This window comes from Sorghum bicolor, chromosome 8 (assembly GCF_000003195.3).
Source record: "Sorghum bicolor cultivar BTx623 chromosome 8, Sorghum_bicolor_NCBIv3, whole genome shotgun sequence".
NCBI lineage: Eukaryota > Viridiplantae > Streptophyta > Magnoliopsida > Poales > Poaceae > Sorghum > Sorghum bicolor.
The window spans coordinates 14,326,257-14,345,620 of NC_012877.2; the positions used below are offsets into that span (position 1 = coordinate 14,326,257).

The window sequence follows — 19,364 nt, forward strand, 5'->3', positions numbered from 1 at the left end:
CTTGGTGACCAAGAAGATGAGGCAGATCACCAATGAACAGGCACCACACTCGCTCGAGGGTGATTTGGAGAAGCCATACGAAGCATGGCATGATCTTGTGGCCTTCCCAGCTGGATGGCGCCCACCAAAGTTCCGTCAGTTTGATGGCACTGGAGACGCGAGGGAGCACCTGGCCTACTTCGAAGCGGCATGTGGCGACACAGCTAACAACTCGTCGCTACTACTCCGCCAATTCTCAGGATCTCTGACCGGCGCGGCGTTCCATTGGTACAGCCGGCTGCCGATAGGAAAAATTAGCAACTGGATTGACATGAAGAAGGCCTTCAAGAAGCACTTCGTCACCATGAAGAGGGACATCTCTGTCGTTGAGCTGTCACAAGTCAAGCAACGACGTGATGAACCTATCGACGATTTCCTCATTCGATTTTGAGATAGCTTCGTGCGTCTAGCGAGAGACATGCACCTTGAAGATGCGATCGGGATGTGCATTCATGGAATGCTACAACATTGGTCGCTAGAAGTTTCACGACGAGAGCCTAGGACGTTCAGTGAGCTGAGCTCTGCAGTGGCTGCCACCAAGATTGAATTTGAGAAATCGCCTCAAATCATGGAGCTCTACAAGAATGCTAGCGTCTTTGAACCTGCCAAGCGCTTCAGCTCGACAGCGAAGTTCAACAATGCTGGGGGCAAAATGAAGGCTCTAGCGGAGGCAAACACTGCAAGGGTCTTCTCCAACGCTCCTCAAGGTCAAGTGCCTTTCTTAGGTGCCAGGAATGAACGAGGAGGAGGAAGGATGCGTCTCCAAGACCTTCTCAAGAAGCAATACATCTTCAAGCGGGAGCTGGTGAAGGACATGTTCGAGCAGCTAATGGAGCATAAAGCGCTCAACCTTCCGGAGCCACGCCGGCCAGACCAGGTAAACATGTCTAATAATGCCTTATACTGTCCATACCACAGGTACATCGGTCACTCGATTGAGGACTGCATCGCCTTTAAGTAGTGGCTACAAAGAGCCATCACCGAGAGGAGGATCAACCTAGATCCTGAAGCTGTCAACCCCGACTACCACACTGTTAACGTGGTGACTTTGGATACACACTCTCCACCAAGGCAAGGAGGAGGAGAAGATGGAGGATCATGGGTGCCCGTGATGCAGGCTGAGGAGCAACTCGCCCGCATGATGATCGAAGAGCCCCGAACCACATCAGGAGAGACACCTAGGATCGCTCGGGAAGAGACATGGACAGAGGTACAACATCGACGGTGATCAAATGGTCGCCCCCCTCGACATCCTCGCACCATTGTATCCCCACATACACAAGGGCAGCTAGACCCAAGCCGGCGGCGCCCACAACCCCGTTTCGTTCCCAAGACGGAGGGAGACGCACCCTTCCCTCGTGCAGGCCGTATGCTACCTACCTTAGCGGAATTCTGGCCTAAGCGCCGGGGGCAAGTCCCAAATAAGGAAGCACAAGTAGAGTCGAGCTCTTACTCGACCTCGAACGTGGCAACATGCAATGCAACTTCCACTAGAAGCAATGATGAGAACTCAGGCTCCGAGGAAGTGCTTACAGCTAGGGAGCAAGAAATGCTCCATGGTGGTGACGAGAAAAGAGATGCCCCAGCCGAAGTCAACATGAACCTACGAAGTGGGAGAGCTCTACAAGAACTACCCCAAGCCAAGCAACCGAAGGCAGACAAGGCTGCAAATGAAGGTGCCCCACCATCAGGAGCGCTCGAACCATCAAAGAAGAAGAAGAACCGGATTGAGGATATCGACTACAATGTCGTTTCCCACCTAAAGCGGATCCCGGCGCTGCTAAGTGTCTATGATGCCCTCATGCTAGTGCCTGATCTTCGAGAAGCCCTCGTGAAGGCGCTGCTCGAACCCGAGCTCTATGAAGTGGTTATGGCCAAGCACCGCCTCGTCAACAACTCGTTGTTTGTGAATGAGATCACTTTTGACGAGGAAGATGAGGTGATAGAAGATGGTGACCACAACCGTCCACTCTATGTTGAGGGGAACATAGGAGTCGCGCACCTTCGCCGAATCCTGATTGACCCTGGGTCTGCTGTGAACATTTTGCCCCTGCGGAGTCTAACGCGGGCTGGCTTCACGGTGGATGACTTGGAGCCTACGGATGTTGTCATTTGCGGCTTTGACAACTCTGGGAAGACGACTTTGGGAGCTCTAACTGTGAAGATCCAGATGTCCACCTTCAGCTTCAAGGTACGGTTCTACGTCATCGACACCAACACGTCATACTCCGCGCTTCTAGGGAGGCCGTGGATTCACAAGTATCGGGTGGTGCCGTCTACGCTGCATCAATGCTTGAAGTTCCTCGATGGGAGCAAGACACAACAGCGTATCATCGGCAACATGTCGCCATATACCATCCAGGAGGCGTACCATGCAGATGCCAAATACTACTTCCAGTCGAGGAGTACAAGCACCAGCTTGGTCGTGTCGCACCTGCAGCAGACATCGTGTTGAAGCCGGGCACTACAACACCCGAGGTGAAAGCCCTCATCATGCCATGCTCTCCTTCCAAGCAAAGGACCTCCCCAAGGTCTAGGAGGACTAGGCAGGGGGCAGGAGGCATCTCCTCCACACCCATGACCATTCCTTCATCATTAAATGTGGGAGTCTCTCCATCAACGCCGGTCACCTTAAGGTCCACACGAAGGCCTTTATTGACATTTGCCTCTTCATCCAAGGAGATCCCACGAGATGAGGTGCTTCCAAAGCCTGGTGCCTTGACCATTGGGAGTTCCACAATTGGGCAAGGGGGCGTCAAGCCGCTCGTAATGAGTAAAAATGCACCAACAATCACTACAACTCAGGCGTCTACAAGTCAAGCCATAATGGCGCCGGAAGGAGCTGTCAAGAAGAGAGTCGCTGAGATAGAAGGAGTGGCAACGAGCGCTGAGTGTATGCAGCCTCCAGCATTGTACATATCGACAACCTCTGAGTTGGAAGTATGGACAATTCCAGGTCACTCCCCTTCTTCACCGCGCACTATCTTCTATAAGGTGCCACAAGTACAACATTGTGACTTTGTGCATGAATTCCCTAACCCTGATCATGATGCAGACGAAGCACTAACAACCATGAAGGCCGAGCCTGGGATAGCTCGCTTGTTAGAGAAGGCTGGAATTACTCTCGGCCCGAATAATAGAATGCCACCACCACCAGCTATATGCGAGCAATGGTGGAGTCAAGCGGAAGCTCTGGTCAAGGCGAAACATAAAGTCCAACCAAAGTTTGGACTTGGCTACCGACACATCGACACCTCTGATGAAGGAAGAGATCCAGTCAATGCCAATGTTGTCCACTGCTTCACCATATCAACCACCACAAATGATGAAGCTGGCTACTCATACCATCCTCGACACCAGGCAGTTGAAGGTGGAGAGCTAGACGCTACACCTGCACCTCAACAACTTGAAGATGGTGGGCAACCTACCATTGATGAGCTTGTGCAAATCAACCTAGGAACTGAAGAGGACCCGCGACCTACCTTTGTAAGCGCCACGCTCACGGAGGAGGAGCGAGAAGATTATCGAAGCTTCCTAATGGAGTATAGAGATTGCTTCGCATGGAGCTACAAAGAGATGCCTGGGTTAGACCCTAGTGTCGCCACTCATAAATTGGCGATTGACCCACAATGTCGTCCTGTGAAGCAAGCACCTCGACGTGTCCGACCTGAGTTTCAAGACCAAGTCATAGCTGAGGTTGACAAGTTGATCACAGCCGGGTTCATCAAAGAGATACAATACCCTCGCTGGCTCTCGTCTATTGTCCCCGTGGAGAAGAAGAATGGGCAAGTTCGAGTCTGCGTTGACTTTCGCGACTTGAATCGAGCTTGTCCTAAGGATGACTTCCCCCTACCAGTCACAGAGTTGGTAGTCGATGCTACCACTGGGTTTGATGCCTTGTCCTTTATGGATGGGTCCTCCGATTACAACCAAATCAAGATGGACCCTGTGGATGCACTCGACACCGCCTTCAGGACACCTAGAGGCAACTTCCATTATACAGTGATGCCTTTTGGGTTGAAGAACGCTGGTGCAACCTACCAACAGGCTATGACATACATCCTCGGCGACCTAATCCACCACTCTGTCGAGTGTTACGTCGACGACATGGTGGTAAAGACAAAGGACCGCAGGAACCATCAAGATGACCTTAGGGTGGTGTTTGAGCGGTTGCGTCGACACCAGCTCAAGATGAACCCCCTCAAGTGCGCATTTGCTGTCCGGTCAGGTGTCTTCCTCGGCTTTGTTGTTCGACATCGCGGCATCGAGATTGAGCCAAAGAAGATCACGGCCATCCTTGAGATGCCATCGCCCCAAAAGCTAAGTGAGCTGAGGACACTCCAAGGACACTTGGCCTACATTAGGCGCTTCATCTCAAATCTCTCTGGATGCGTACAACCCTTCTCTAAGCTAATGAAGAAGGGAGCACCATTTGTATGGGATGAGGAGTGCCAAAACTGCTTTGATAGCATCAAAAGGTACCTTCTTAATCCTCCAGTGTTGGCTGCTCCTATAAAAGGACGCCCTCTCATTCTTTACATTGCTGCGCAGCCTTCCTCACTAGGCGCTCTACTCGCTCAACATAATGATGAAGGCAAGGAGGTGGCGTGCTACTACTTGAGCCGCACCATGGTGGGTGCTGAACGCAACTATTCCTCCATCGAGAAGTTGTGCTTGGCACTGATCTTTGCTTTGAAGAAGTTAAGGCATTACATGTTGGCACATGAAATCCAGCTAGTGGCCAGGGCAGATCCAATAAAGTATCTGCTCAGTCAACCCGCACTCACTGGACGGCTAGCAAAGTGGGTTCTTCTCATGACAGAGTTTGATCTCACATTTGTGCCGCAAAAAGCTATTAAAGGACAAGCTCTGGCGGAGTTCCTGGCGGCACATCCTGTACCTGACGACTCCCCACTCATCACCGAGTTACGTGATGAGGACGTCTTCACCACTGACATCGAGGCTCCATGGGAGCTCTACTTTGACGGTGCCTCACGAGCGGAAGTCGCCCTCGATGGTACCTCAAGACGAAGAGCTGGAGCTGGGCTGGTGTTGAAGACCCCACAGGGAGGAGTGTTGTACCACTCATACTCCCTTCTCAAGGAGGAGTGTTCCAATAACGAAGCGGAGTATGAGGCACTCATCTTTGGCCTCCTCTTAGCACTTTCCATGGAGGTATGTTCCCTGCGAGTTCATGGGGACACTCAGCTCATTGTTCAACAGATTAATGGGGTCTATGAAGTCCGTAAACCGGAACTCATGCCATATTGTGAGGCAGCTCAAAAACTCATGAATAAATTCAAAAATATTGAAATTCTTCGTGTCCCACGAAGCAGGAATGCTCCAGCTGATGCTTTAGCAAAGCTCGCAGCGGCGCTTGCCCTTCCCGAAGGTAAACCCGCACAAGTCACTATCGAGGAGAGGTGGCTACTTCCTGCTGTACTAGAGCTCATCTCGGCGGAACAGGAAGTCGACACTGTCACCATGGGGGCCATCAAAGAGGACGATTGGCGCAAACCCTTCCTCGACTACTTCAAGCATGGCCATCTCCCAAATGATACAGTGAAGAGACGTCAACTACAACGACGACTTCCATCTTATGTCTACAAAGGAGGTGTGCTCTACAAGCGCGCCTACGGACAAGAGATGCTCTTGCGATGTGTGAACCGTCATGAGGCTGATGAAGTGTTGAAGGAGGTTCATCATGGAGTCTGCGGTGGGCATCAGAGTGGCCCAAAAATGTATCATAGTGTTCGCTTGGCTGGGTACTATTGGCCGGGCATCATGGCAGATTGCCTAGGAGTGGCGAAGACGTGCCATGGTTGCCAAATCCACGGCAATTTCAAGCATCTACCGCCAGTACCACTTCACCCGACGGTCCCTTCATGGCCGTTCGACGCTTGGGGCATGGACGTCATCGGCCCCATTGACCCTCCTTCTTCTGGAGGTCATCGCTTTATCCTTGCTGCAACGGACTACTCCAAATGGGCGGAGGCAGTACCATTGCGCGAGGTGAAGAGCGCTAACGCCATCAATTTTCTGGAGCGACACATCATATACCGCTTCGGAATTCCACGTCGCATCACATCTGACAATGCTAAAGCTTTCAGATCAGACAAGATGCATAGGTTTATGGAGAAGTATAAAATCAAGTGGAACTACTCCACTGGCTATTATCCCCAGGCAAACGGGATGATAGAAGCATTCAACAAGACCCTCGGCAAGATACTTAAGAAAACAGTGCACAAGCATAGGAGAGATTGGCATGATCGTCTCTTCGAAGCACTATGGGCGTACCGCGTCACGGTCCGTACCCCAACTCAAGCCACCCCATATTATCTTGTGTATGGGTGTGAGGCAGTCTTGCCTCTAGAGATTCAGCTACCATCATTACGGGTGGCTATTCATGATGGGCTAACTCAGGATGAACAGGTCCGACTCCGGTTTCAGGAACTCGATGCCCTAGAGGAGGGTCGCCTCAAGGCTGTACAAGAACTGGAGCTATATCGCCACAACATGGCGAGGGCCTACAACAAGCTCGTCAAGCGACGCGTCTTCAGGAAAGGTGAACTGGTGCTCGTGCTTCGGCGTCCTATCGTTGTCACACACAAGACGAAAGGAAAATTCGAGCCCAAGTGGGAAGGACCATACGCCATCGAACAAGTCTACAACGGAGGCGCCTACCAGCTGGTCGATCAACAAGGAGTCCGACCAATGCCGCCCATCAATGGAAGGTTCTTAAAAAAATATTTTGCATAAAAATATTTTTTTTTCTTCTCTTTCTTTCTTTCTACCTCTCTGTGAGATGATCAGTATGCATATTCCATTGCACTACTTGGTTGTCTCCCTATGGAGAAGAAACAAAAAACACAAAGGCTCTCCCTACTAAGCTGCAGCTGCAGTGGAGGATTCGACAGCTTTGAGGCTTTTCCAAAAGTCCTGGGGGCAACAGCCTAGTGCATGGACCCCATGACAAGCCACCATTTCACGGGACGCACGACAGACGCGAACATGTTTCCGCTGGGGGCAGTGGGAAGATGACTTGGGTCACTCCTAAGCAGCGAGGCGACCATGCTGCTTGCGCGTCCCAACAAGAGGTGACACACACTCCGGGGAAGACTATAGGAGAAGAGCAAGAAAAGGGCTACCTGGTGCAACACAAGTTGCATTAAGTGTGCAGCCACTTGCCACCCTGGAAGGTGATAACAAGGGACATAAAAAAACACAACGCCAGCGAGGATTCATCTAGCGACACAAAGGTGAATGGCTACCCTCCAGGTTCCTCGGATGCTGAAGCAAGCTCCAAGCAAAAAAAAAAAAACAAAAAAAAAACAAAAAAAAAGGCAGGAAAGAAAAAGGGTCTCCAAAGAAGTGACCGACTACCTGCCAAATGAGCCCAATCAATCTCACACCAAGCTAAACATCCAGTGGGAGGCGGAGGTAGTCGTTCACCATCCTCGGCAAAAGCAATGGCGAGCTCATTAGCCATTACCCACAACACAACACCAACTCAGCCATCCCGACGCCTCAATGTTAGAGAGCGCGAGTGGACCGTGGTACAACTCAACGCAAGGGAGTCTCAAGCAAGAATTCCCTTCACCTCAGTGGAAACATCAAAGCAGAAGTCCACACATTCAAGCACACAATGGGGCGAAATCATGGGAGCCATGTTGCCATGGTCACGCAACGGCGCCTAATGGTAATGTCCCCTGGCTGTCCTATTTCGAGCTGCTTATATAGCTAATGCTAAAGGGAGAGCCAACATTTTTTTTTAAAAAAAACATAAACACCATTCTCTTATTTCAACGATTTTACTTTATCATCACATTACCCTAGCTATGACAGTCATCTATAGACAAGCTAGCTTTTTTTTTTAGTAGTGTTGCAGGTCCATCGTTTCGCTACTTCGGGAGCAGTGTTGGCGCGCCAGTGCGGATAGTGCCAATGTTGTGAAACCCTTCAACCCGACTGGCTCGCACCACGATACATATAATACAGTGGTCGTCAGGTTGATAAACCACACCTTCGGGAGCAATGTTGGTGCGCCAGTGCGGACAGCGCCAATGTTGTGAAACCCTTCAATCCGGCTGGCTTGCACCACGATACACTACAACACAGTGGTCGCCGGAATTGATAAAACTTCTTCGTCAAGTTACACGGACTTTACACCGCAAGACGAAGATGACGTGAGGGCGTCCGATTGGCTAGTACTGCCATATGGACCTGATGGACACATCATTAGCTGATGCCGCAATACGGCCCCAATGAAGCCCCAGTATACTTGTTGGCCAATGCCGCAACACGGCCCCAATGAAGTTCAACGTCTACTCGCTGGCTAATGCTGTAACACGGCCCGGGCGGAGCTTCATTTCTTCTGTCGGTCAACACCATGACACAGCCCCGACAGAATCCTTCCTGCTGGCCAATGCTACAACACGGTCCCGGCAGAGCTCCACTTCTTCCGTTATGGCCAATGCTGTAACACGGCTCCAACGGAAGTCTCCATGCCATCTCTTGGAGTCGGCGCAACGTCCCCAAGGTTCGCCTTTTTTTTTTTCTTTTTTTTTCTTTTTCTTTCTGTTTTTTTTCCTTTCTTTCTTCTTTCCATTTTGTTTTTTTTTCTTCTCCTTTTGCCTCCCCTTCCTCGCTTCGTCTGTATCGGATGCTAAGGAGGCACCCGTGGCGAGGGTGCTCCTTGTTAAGAGAGTTGTTGTCTCACAACCTAGCGACTTGATGCGAGGCGCTCCGCAAAGATGATGGCGATGTCAGGCGACCGAGACATGTGTTACCCCATGTGGGAGATTCAGCTATTATCATAAGAAGTGTGCCCGCAGCCGGCACCAACGATCCTACGGTATGAAACAAAGTTTGCTGGGCTGTGGTGAATGCCACGTTTGAACTAAAGGCAAACGGGTGAAGCTATGTCGGTGCTGACCCTTATATATGTACGAATTAATTGTAATAAATTGGGTTCCATGAGGCTCTACTCAAAGAGTCTCATAATATGTACTCATGCGTATTATATATATTGTTGAAAAGCAATAAAAAAGCGGCTAGCAATGTCTCCTTGAATTGTGTACTGCTGTGTCAGCTGATTGATTAAAGCGTACAAACAAAATTATTCAAGGAATATTCATATTCGTATACACATACGTAATCCGGCGTTGTGCGACTCGCAAGCCAAGATAAGGTGGTACGCTCCAAGCTTGGCGGCTAACACCCCCGCGGACAACGAGCAAGGACGCATATGTACGTACATGTGCTAATTCACAAGCTAAAGATAAAAACGTCATGGCTTGTCGAGCAGCGTCCTCAGTGGCTCCTAAAGGCCTAAGCAACGTACGGCTCGACGGGCAAGCCCGCACATTGACGTTTGTAACCGAGTCGTAGCTGTTCACGATGAAGACTAAATGCTCCATATACGAGCGTGATGGACGTACGTGCACGTATGCAGATGCGAGTGAAGAATAAACTAGTACCTACACACATTCGATCAGGCAACCGTTCAAAGCTTGAGTTCATCCTAGTTATAAAATCCTACATGTGACTGTAGATGACGTATTCTCATACTTGCATGTACGTCCAACCATCGAGCGTCTTCATATGAAAACATGCAAGCTGAGATAAAGTGTCGTGCCCTCAGTCCGGCCGGCAGCTCGTCAATGATGCCGTTACTACTTGGCAACCATGTATTTATATGCGCTTCGCAACGATAGCAGCATATGTCATGTACCAAACTTTGTGAACGGTTGTCATAAAATTCCAGTCATCCTTTTTGACAGTAAGTCAGTGGTCAAGACACGCCTGCTGTTGCGCCAGCGGCAGAGTTGGGACCTTTACAACGAAGGCCACTAGCGATGGTTCCGATGATTAGCAGCGGCGCCGGTGTTAAATCAGACGCTTATAGTGCTGCGTACAAATACAGAGAGCAGATGTTCGAGCCTATGCAGGCAAGGAATAAAAAACTTGTACGCCGATCAATCAAGCGGAAAGAGAAACATGTACGTGCATCCACGTACTGATTTATTTGACGGGTATAACCTGTTCACTCAATATTGTATTAATTGTAATAGGAGCATGCATCAAGCATTGCCCAATTTATTTAACTAAGGTTTAACCAGTGGAAACAAACTACTAAAAAAAAGGACCCAAACATTGGAGTCTAAAGTGAATGACTAATACTATGAAGTAAAGCTCCTATAGAGCCACTACAAACGTGGCCTAGCTATGGAGTGATCTCAGACTTCCTCAGGGAAGAAATACTTCAAGATGAGCTTGATGCCTTCGGACACAGGGTCCTCCAATTGTCCGACTTTCTCTAGCCGAGCTTTCAAGTCTTCTCGGCACTCTTCCAGCTGCTCGAGTCTCGCCCCCAGTGTCTTGGCATGTCCCTGACAAAATTGCATGTGCTTCAAGAGTGTGGACTCTTTGTTAAGGAGCTCTTTTTGATATGCCCAGGCAGCACGGGCCTCCTCCTCAAAAGCACGGGTCTTCTCCTTAAGAGCACGGACCTTCTCATCCAAAGCGCGAGCCTTTTCGGTAGCACCCTGCTGCTCCATCCTAAGAGATGAGTGGTCTGCCTGCGCCCCGTCACCCTCTTCGATGTGATGCTTCAGATCGACCATGGTCTTGGAGTGGGCAGCATCCAGCTCATGAAGGTGTTGATGCCCTTCTCCCATGACAGAATCAACCGCGATAGGGGAAGGAGTTTCGCCATCCAAACGCTTCTTCAAATGCTCCTCCAGGCTTTTTAGGTGGTCCATGAGCTGCGCCAAGGCCGCGGGTCGTGGCTCTTCGTACATCACCGCCCAGTAATTTAACACGGCGAAGGGCCTTGCTCTCGTCGAAAGGGTTGAGCTCCAGCAGGGTTCGGAGGTCCCCCAACTCCTCGCGTATACCATGTCTATCATCAGGGAGCTCAAGGATGAAGGAGGCGTCATCATCCAGAAAGTCAGGAAGGCGAAGCGAGTCCAGCTTTGCAGCAAACCCTTTGGCTTGGTTCATCAGTTGGAGATGTGCATTGTCTTCCTTCTTTAAGGCGCCCAGCTTAGAGAGGGGTGTGTTGTCCTCAGTGTCATCATTGGCTGCCAAAGGAGGTGATAATGAGATCAAAGCCTACGCCACTTATATGTATTGTAGCATGCATGTGTAAAAAATGGTAGGTTACCTTCCGGGGCTTCGTGGTCATCTAGATGTGCAGGTTTGTTTGCTTGCTGGGCCATGATAACGTCCTGGAGCGATGCTTGATGTCCATCACCCAGCATGACGTACACTTTACCACTGACTGGCGGCTCCGAGTTAGGATCAGCTGAAGGTAGTGTTGAAGCTGGCGCCGACACAAGAACTGGTGCATGAGGAAGCTGTTCGGTAGCTTTGGGCGCGCCATCCGCAATTTCAGCAGGAGGGAAGTCCTGTACGCAGTCCGTGAAAAGGCTAAGTACTTCTTCTAATGAGACTCCCTCCCATGGAAGGAGATTTAGATCCTCGTTCATGAATGACTTGACAAAATTATTTGAAGAAAATTACCACAGTGTCAAAGGAAGTAAAAAGAGAAGGTTACTGAGCATGTTTACGTTGTCTTTGCCGTAGTCGGCAAGAGAGATGTTTTCATCAAAGCCTTCTTGCTCGTCCAAGTTGATCAATGGGTGCAATTTAGCTTTGCCCTACAAATATTAAATAAATTCAGTATGTTCGCATGCACAAGAAGTATACGTATATATAAGCTCAGAGAATAGGCACACCTGTGTAGTCTTGTATTGCTGTGTGGGTTCAGTGCCTTCAAGGAGAGTTTGCCTGGCTGCTGCTGGAGTATGGCTTGATGGGTCAGATGACGTCTTGCTCTCCACGAGCTTGTCGTCTTGGCGCATCTTCTTTGGACTCCTTTGCTTGGATGACATGTCCTCACGTGCGCCGCCACTGTCCGCCGCCGAGTACAATCTCTTGTCTTGAGTTACCTTGGGAGGAGACTGATCCGATGGTGCACTTGCTTTTACCTCCGTATAGTCACTCCCACTTGGGCGTAACTTCCTCTTCGGATGAGGCTCTGAGTCGGAGTCACTATCGTCCATAAACACCCGACGACGAGGTACGCGGGGCTCGATCTTGTATTGATCCGTAGTATCGTGAGGTTTAGGCTCACTCTTCCGCGAGATGTTCCGACCGTTACGATTGACTCGGCTCCTAGAGTCGTTCTGGCATGGAGCTTCTATATTGTGATGCTCCCTGCGTTGAAGATCTCGGCCTTCCCGGTTGCCGCGGGTCTTCGTGCTATCCTGGCGTGGAGCATGCTGGCCGTTGTTGTCGTTGCGAGATTGCGACGCGTTCCGATTCGGGCGTTCTTCACGAGGCTTGGGTTCATCTTTACGGGGTGAATCTCCATCGCGCTCGCCACGAGCCCGCTGAGAACGGCGCTGCCGACCGGACCAATCTCCAACACGTGCATCACCATAACGAGCCACTGCATCAAGAACAAGCAGTCAATTGAAGATAAGAAAGAAGAAGTTAAATAGTTCCATGCATGCACGTGTATATGTCTGTCGACGTGCAAATACGAAAGAAGCTAATTGAAAAAGCAAGGAGGAAACGAATTGACGCAACTAGTTTATACTTGCTGTGTTGCGATGGCTGAGCTCCAAAGGTTGCGTCGACGATGACCTGACTTGGGCGCGACTTGGACGGAGAACGACGTGCAGCAAAATTGCAAGTTATGGAAGGTGAGGCGTCCCGTAGATATATATACTACCCTTGGGCTATCCTTTGTAATCCGGACTCTAGAATACCAGAGTCTATGAGGGATACGGCAGCAAACCTTGTTGCGCCCGGATATCTTGATCGGTTTCTTCACCAAGACGAGTCCGTACTTGCTACGCGCCGTCCAAACTCATCTTGGTGGGGGGCATTTGTTTGATGGATTTTTGGTTATATTAAAATCCGTATGTTCCCTGTAGAAGAGCGTACTTGAGAATACATAGAAGAGGAAGATATATACGGGAGATATATGTGTTTCTCTCGTGTACGCATACAAAGAAGCTAATAGTTAGCTTCTACGTGCTACAGTCCTATGCATGCACGTAGAGATGCCGGCAACATGTGCAAATAAAGCAAGCTAACAGCTCTAGTCGTAATGTGTACATGCACCCGTATACGCCCGGAACTGGCTGTAGAGTTCGTGCGTGCGCCGATCCGTGTCATGTATTTTTGTACGATTGTAAACCAACCAAGTCTGCACGACGAGGCGCGACTCGGTACATGATCTGGAATATTCTAGAACCCTTTCTGGTATGTACGACCAACGAATACGCGGATCATGAGCTAACTGGAGTTTAGCCATGTGATCGTGTGTGCTAAGGGGAAAGGTAAAGGAGCGTGTGCACGTTTGTTCACGTGTGCAAGAAAGAAGCTAGCGACCAAAGTATATGCATAAACGATAGCCTGCATGTGTATGTATATACGAGTATATGCGTGTGAGGATGAAGCTCGCCGTTTGGCTCTACGTACTACATGCGTGCACATACACGTACTAGATATACGTATCATTGTGTGGGCCACATTAGCAGAGCTCACAAGAATCAGTTAGCGTGGCGAATTTGGATCAGCATCATACAAGTATTGGTCCTTCTAGAAGCCGGAAGGATAACTATCAAACCCAGAGTCCTACACGAATGAGCGTCGGCTAGCAACAAGATCTCCGCATATCTCTCGACGCCCAACAACTTTCTGGCGGCGCGTGTGTGCGGCCAGGGATCCAAACGCTACCCTAGCTACTGCCTATATAAAGGAGCCCCAGGACCCTGGAGGGAGGAGGACTTTTTGGCATTCACGCGCCGCCCGGCTGCTCATCAGCAAGAAGCGCGTGCTCGTGAGGATAATCACGATCCCCATCCATAGTTCACGAAGGGCTGCCAGACTGCTTGCGCGCTCGGCCGTCGGCAAGGAGGGTATACGTACGTCTTCATCTCCATCTGAGAGGACTAGCAAACAACAGGAGATGTCATCGTCCACGACATCCATGGGTAAGAAATTAATCTAGTCAATCTAGTATTGTTTCTTTCAATCTTTGCATATCAGTATCTACATCGGCCGGCGTCAAGGCTGGCTGACGACTGGATGACGCGGCTGCCGAGTGTACACTGGCGGACGTTAAAGCCTGGAAGATGAGCTCGATACGACCACCCTCTGTGCGTGCGTATAGCTGTCGGCCAAGTCACGACGGCGGCGGCGAGGCACATGCCATACGTGCACCGTTAGCATATGTATATGTGCAACGATTCAGAAGACATGCAAGTGCAAGAAGCAAACACGCTCGAGCGGGTGTATGTGTGGATATATATGTTCTGGCTATGCATGCATCTACACATGTACGTGCAAGCAAAGAACAGGTACAGGCTGCCAGGACCTCGGCGCCGTGATGTGGTTGTGTACATGTACATGCGCACATATACAAGCTATGCATCCACGTACGATGAAGATTCAAGCAAGGCGACGTACAAGTCTTCATCCACTACTTCAACAACTCCACGCGATCAAGCTCATGACGTACCACGACGACGCTGGCGAGGAAGTCCGAGGCGATTCAAGCGACACCAACCATGCAAGTGCGATTATGATGACACCACGCAAAGTTCGACACTGACAAGGCGAACGACGCAGGCGGGCATGGCTGATATTCCAGTCATGTTGTACCGGCTCATGGACCGACGAGGCCCTCACGCCAACGCCACCTACATCTACACCAACACCACGCATGGAGAAGTGAAGCGAAGATCGACGACGACGACCACAACAGCTTAATCGGAGGTACTCTGCGAGTCAGCTCGCGGGGGTAATTAACTGGGAGCCTTCCGAGGCCTCAGGAACCATGAAGACCACATCGCCTTTGTCAGATTGCTGCTAGCAAGTTGTGTAGCGCGCATTAGGAATTTGTATTTATTAAACCTGATGGTTAATAAAAGTGCATGTTCCTGTCCTATATTTATTTTTATTATTTCATTTTGTGTACTTTAGTACACTGGCACGCCCGCACTCTTCCCACACGAGAAGCCGCTTCAGGCGGATTTTCTGGTGTCCAAACAATTAAATCTAATGTGGAATTCCCCCAAAGTAACATCCCCAATATCAAACACTTGGAGATTAACTCCTATAAGGATCCCCTAGATTAATTGTCCTTTTGGAGAAGTCCAGTTCCAAAAAAAGTCTTTACCACTGCAAAAGTGGTTGAAGTCAGTAGTTGAGAAATCATCTCTACGAGTCTCCAAGATTGCAATGAAATCTAGCTGAGAATCACTACTTGTATCTTTCAAGAATTTATATTTAGCCAAGTCTCTAAGATCTCTGCTATTCCAAAATAAACCTTTCATTTGCAAAGCTGTTTTTTTATTGAGAAAAAGCTGGAATAGTTAGTTTATTTTTCTTTGAATGCCTCTTCTTTTTTGACATAGTATGCCATTCACCTCCAGTATGACTGACATCTTTGTCCACGTCATCTTCAAAAATGCCACTACATAAGTGACCCAGAGTGGGGTATTCTATTTTATTATTTTCTTCTTCATCAGACTCTTCTAAAGGCTCATTCTCAATGGGTTTTGTTGATGCAAAAGTGGATCTGCAAACACAAAGGGCTAATATCCGATCCGATATCCAAGACGTGCCAATCGATTTGTCCTGTTAATCGACAAGGATGATAACTCAAGTACTTTGGTCCCAACAACAGCGATGCGCCCGGAAGTTACGGCCAAGAGGTACTCACATGGAACTCGAGGATCTCGCCGAGGGTTGCATTAGAGCAATGCAACTCGCCGAATCGATGAGAACTCATAAAAAAATATGCAAGTTGACGAAATCATCGAAAAGTATGTAGATGCAAAAGTAGGAGTAAACTTGGATTTGATATTGATTGAATCTCCTATTACATTGCCCCTCGGCCTATATTTATACCCTATCCTAAAGAGTTGCAACCAAATACGACTAGGATCCGATTCTAAGACAAAACAGGACTCTTACATAAGGCATACTCTAACAAATATAGAAAATAGAAAATAACATCTATCTACTTTCGTGTCCGCCTCAACCACAATGAAATCTTCATCGGCTCCTGCTCCATCGGCATACTTCCTCTCATCATAGGCTTCACCGGTAGTAGTCTTCGTTTCTCCCTTCATCGACATCGGCAATGCACCATTATAAGCAATAGTTTTCAAATTGCCATCGGCAAACGCCATCTCCGATCTCACTGATCAACACTTCTGAATTTAAGTTGAAAGACAATCCTTCCATTGACCATCACCTCTCATTGGAACTAATTTCCATCAGCTGCTCTTCATTGGCATCTTTCTGTTAGTATAATGCAACAACTTTCCCACTGCCGATTAGTCCATTTTGATTATCTTGACACGTGCCAAAAGCGGTGTCAACACATGCCCCCCAATTTTGGAGTATAAAATCATTAATGCTCCAAAATTTACTCTAGATAATGATTGCCTTCATATAATTATCTCCATGACAAAATTTGTTGCAGAATCTAGTTAAACCAGCTTTGATCCTTGTGCCCCAATAAACATTGCACAATCTCCAACCATCCTTGTCTCAATTATGGCATGAATATAAAGGCAACCACTCATCGATAATGATCTAATACCATAGCACACTGTCGATCCCGGTATTAAAATATTTCATACACCAGAATATCCTCCAAATCATGATTACTTGCCATCAAATCATCCATACAATCCCTTGATTGTCATGCGAACAGTTAACATATCCATCTGAACAACCTCGACTTTTACACGCGCGGTAGAGAGATAAGTCCAGAATGCCCTTGCTCTATTTAGCCTATAAATACATTTCCCTCAGATACATTTCTTCTACCTCACCATCCCAATCTAAAACCTACTCTCTCGAGCGGCAATCTTGTCGAGCAACCGCACGACCTCAACGGGCGAGAACTCCCTTCAACGGCAACCCCAAATCCTCGGCCTCTCCTCCATCCTACTCGGAGTAATGGCGATCAACTTCAATGTCCCTGCGGTCAGTTTTATACCCATCTTCTTTCACTGCAATCCCTTTTACTTTTTCAAGTTCATATATTTAGTGATTTTCTTTTTCTTTTCTTCCATCCTTTTGATCTTTCAAACTTAGGATCAGAGCAACAAATTAGTTATTCCAACCGATCAACTGCACATCCAATGCCTAGGTCCGATGGGTGACCCAGATCCAACCGATCTGATTAATGTAGAAACCAACAGAATCCCATTCAGAGCTTAGAATTTCTCTCTAGATCTGTGGAAAGACATCTTCTGATCTTGGCCAGAAACCACCAAGGGATGGAAAGATTGGTATCTGAGGGTCAATAGATCGAATGAAGTATACTGGGCAGAACGGAAACTAGACCAATGTATGAGGCTATCCATTGCCGATATACAGAAGAACGAGTCGATGATGATAGCGGCCACTTACTTTTGGTCAGACACCACTAATACTTTCATGTTTGGACTTCTGCTTGGCGAGCCCATCGGCAATCTAGGAGGTCCGTGGTGGTTTGTCAACATGTGGCTAAATGCTCACATGCACAAATGTCTACAGTGGGACTTTTTTGCTCATCAGTTTCCTCGAGATATAGCCGAAGATTATGAGCTTGAGGATGAGGAATCAGCAACACGCTCACCCCTCAATTTCAGCGAGGCCATAATAGTGCTTCCCGGAATAGAAGCCAATGAGGACTAGATCGGCAGGTTCTTCCAAACCTTCTACAACTATCTCTCTCATGAACATTGGGCCTGGATGCCTTACATTGATACTGAATCCAGATTCCCTCTTCTCTTCAACCGTGCCGATGAGGCTCTCAACAAGGATAACAACCTCATGATGGCTATTATTACTCCCCAGGTGATTCCAGTGAACACATTTAATAGTAGGAAGAATACTAGCATCACTTATGAGTTCTATAACCCATCAGCGGTAGCTCGTCAATTAGCCTTTGGACAACTGCCGATCAAGCTCTGCTATGCCGACATAATTAGGCCAAGAGAAGTAATCACCAGCGGACTAGACTGGGACAAGGTAGTTCAACTCCCCCCTAATGTCGACACTTTGTATGTCGACCTATCCACCTAGGTGCCGACCTCGTTCATCACAGAATCAAACAAGTCATGGTGGCAAGAATGGAGAGGACAACTATTTGCAGCATCGGCTCATACATATCGACATATGATCGACCCTGAGCACATCGTTCCCGATGATGCAGTAAGCTATTGACACTAGTTTTTTCTTCAGCCTTAATTCCATCGGCAACTAACTTTTCTGTCGACAGGTCGATGATCCAGTACCTACCGTAAGCAAGGGTGGGAGAATTTTTGACCTTCAACCCGTGTCTCCGATTTCACCGTTCGGTCATGATGCTCCCACTTTAACTACTTTGACTCATCAGGGAGCCTGTCCTAGGAAAACCACCACCAAGTGCCCAAAAGCCACTCCATCGGTTGCTGCTGCAACTCTAGTAAAAGCGTTCAAGGTAACAATTTTGCTTACTTCAACCTATGCCGATCTCAAACTGTACTGTCATTATCTTTCTAGGGCATCACAACTGCGACCGAGGCGTCATCGGCTACCCCTCCTGCACCAGATACCATCATCCTTGATGAGCATTCAGAGGTACTTTCTTGGCTTCACATTTAACTTATCAAACATCATGCCTTACATCTGTTTTGTAGCAACAAACTGATGCATCGGCAAGAGTTTTGGACGTTCAACCAACAAGTGCCGATGCCCCTAGCGTGCAGCCGCCAAAGCTCAATCTAAGCGGAAGGCTCCAACTAGCACCAAGGCTTAGCCAAAGCTGCAAAAAGCTGTACTGTCTTCACCACTCCAGCCGGCACCTCTAAGCCAACCTGAACCGGCCAATGCACCCGAGCAGATGATTGATCCATCCGAACAAGGCACGTCATCGGTCGTTGCACCTAAACAAACCATTATTGCATCTACACAAGCTACGCCATCGGTCGTTGTATTTCAAGAGTTTACTATCAATAAATCTGCAAAGAAATTGCCATTAACCCCAACTCTGCAGCTGAAGACATTCCATCAGCAGGCCCAGCCGATCAAGGCGTACTCCAGGCCGCTCCTTCCAGCCAAAGGCAAGAAATTGCCTTGAAACAATTAAGTCAACTGGTATAGCCGATCTACACTATATATACTTGCTCTCAATTGACCCTCTTTCCCCTTTTTTAGGAACAAGACTCTCCCAACAGTCTGTTCTCCTTTGCCATTGACATCTCTGATGATGAAGGAGAAGAAGCAAGCTCTACACTAGCACTAGGAACAGTATTGGCAGA

At 48.5% G+C, this 19,364-nt stretch overlaps 1 protein-coding gene and 1 long non-coding RNA gene across 2 annotated transcripts; both read left to right on the forward strand.

Moving 5' to 3' along the window:
- Positions 2,866–6,798, forward strand: LOC110437518. The gene has a single exon (XM_021465990.1). The coding sequence runs from the start codon at positions 2,866–2,868 to the stop codon at positions 6,796–6,798; it is 3,933 nt and encodes a 1,310-aa protein (XP_021321665.1).
- Positions 13,855–14,995, forward strand: LOC110429875. Its single transcript, XR_002447054.1, has 2 exons — positions 13,855–14,051; positions 14,424–14,995. It is a non-coding gene; the product is annotated as an uncharacterized LOC110429875 (long non-coding RNA).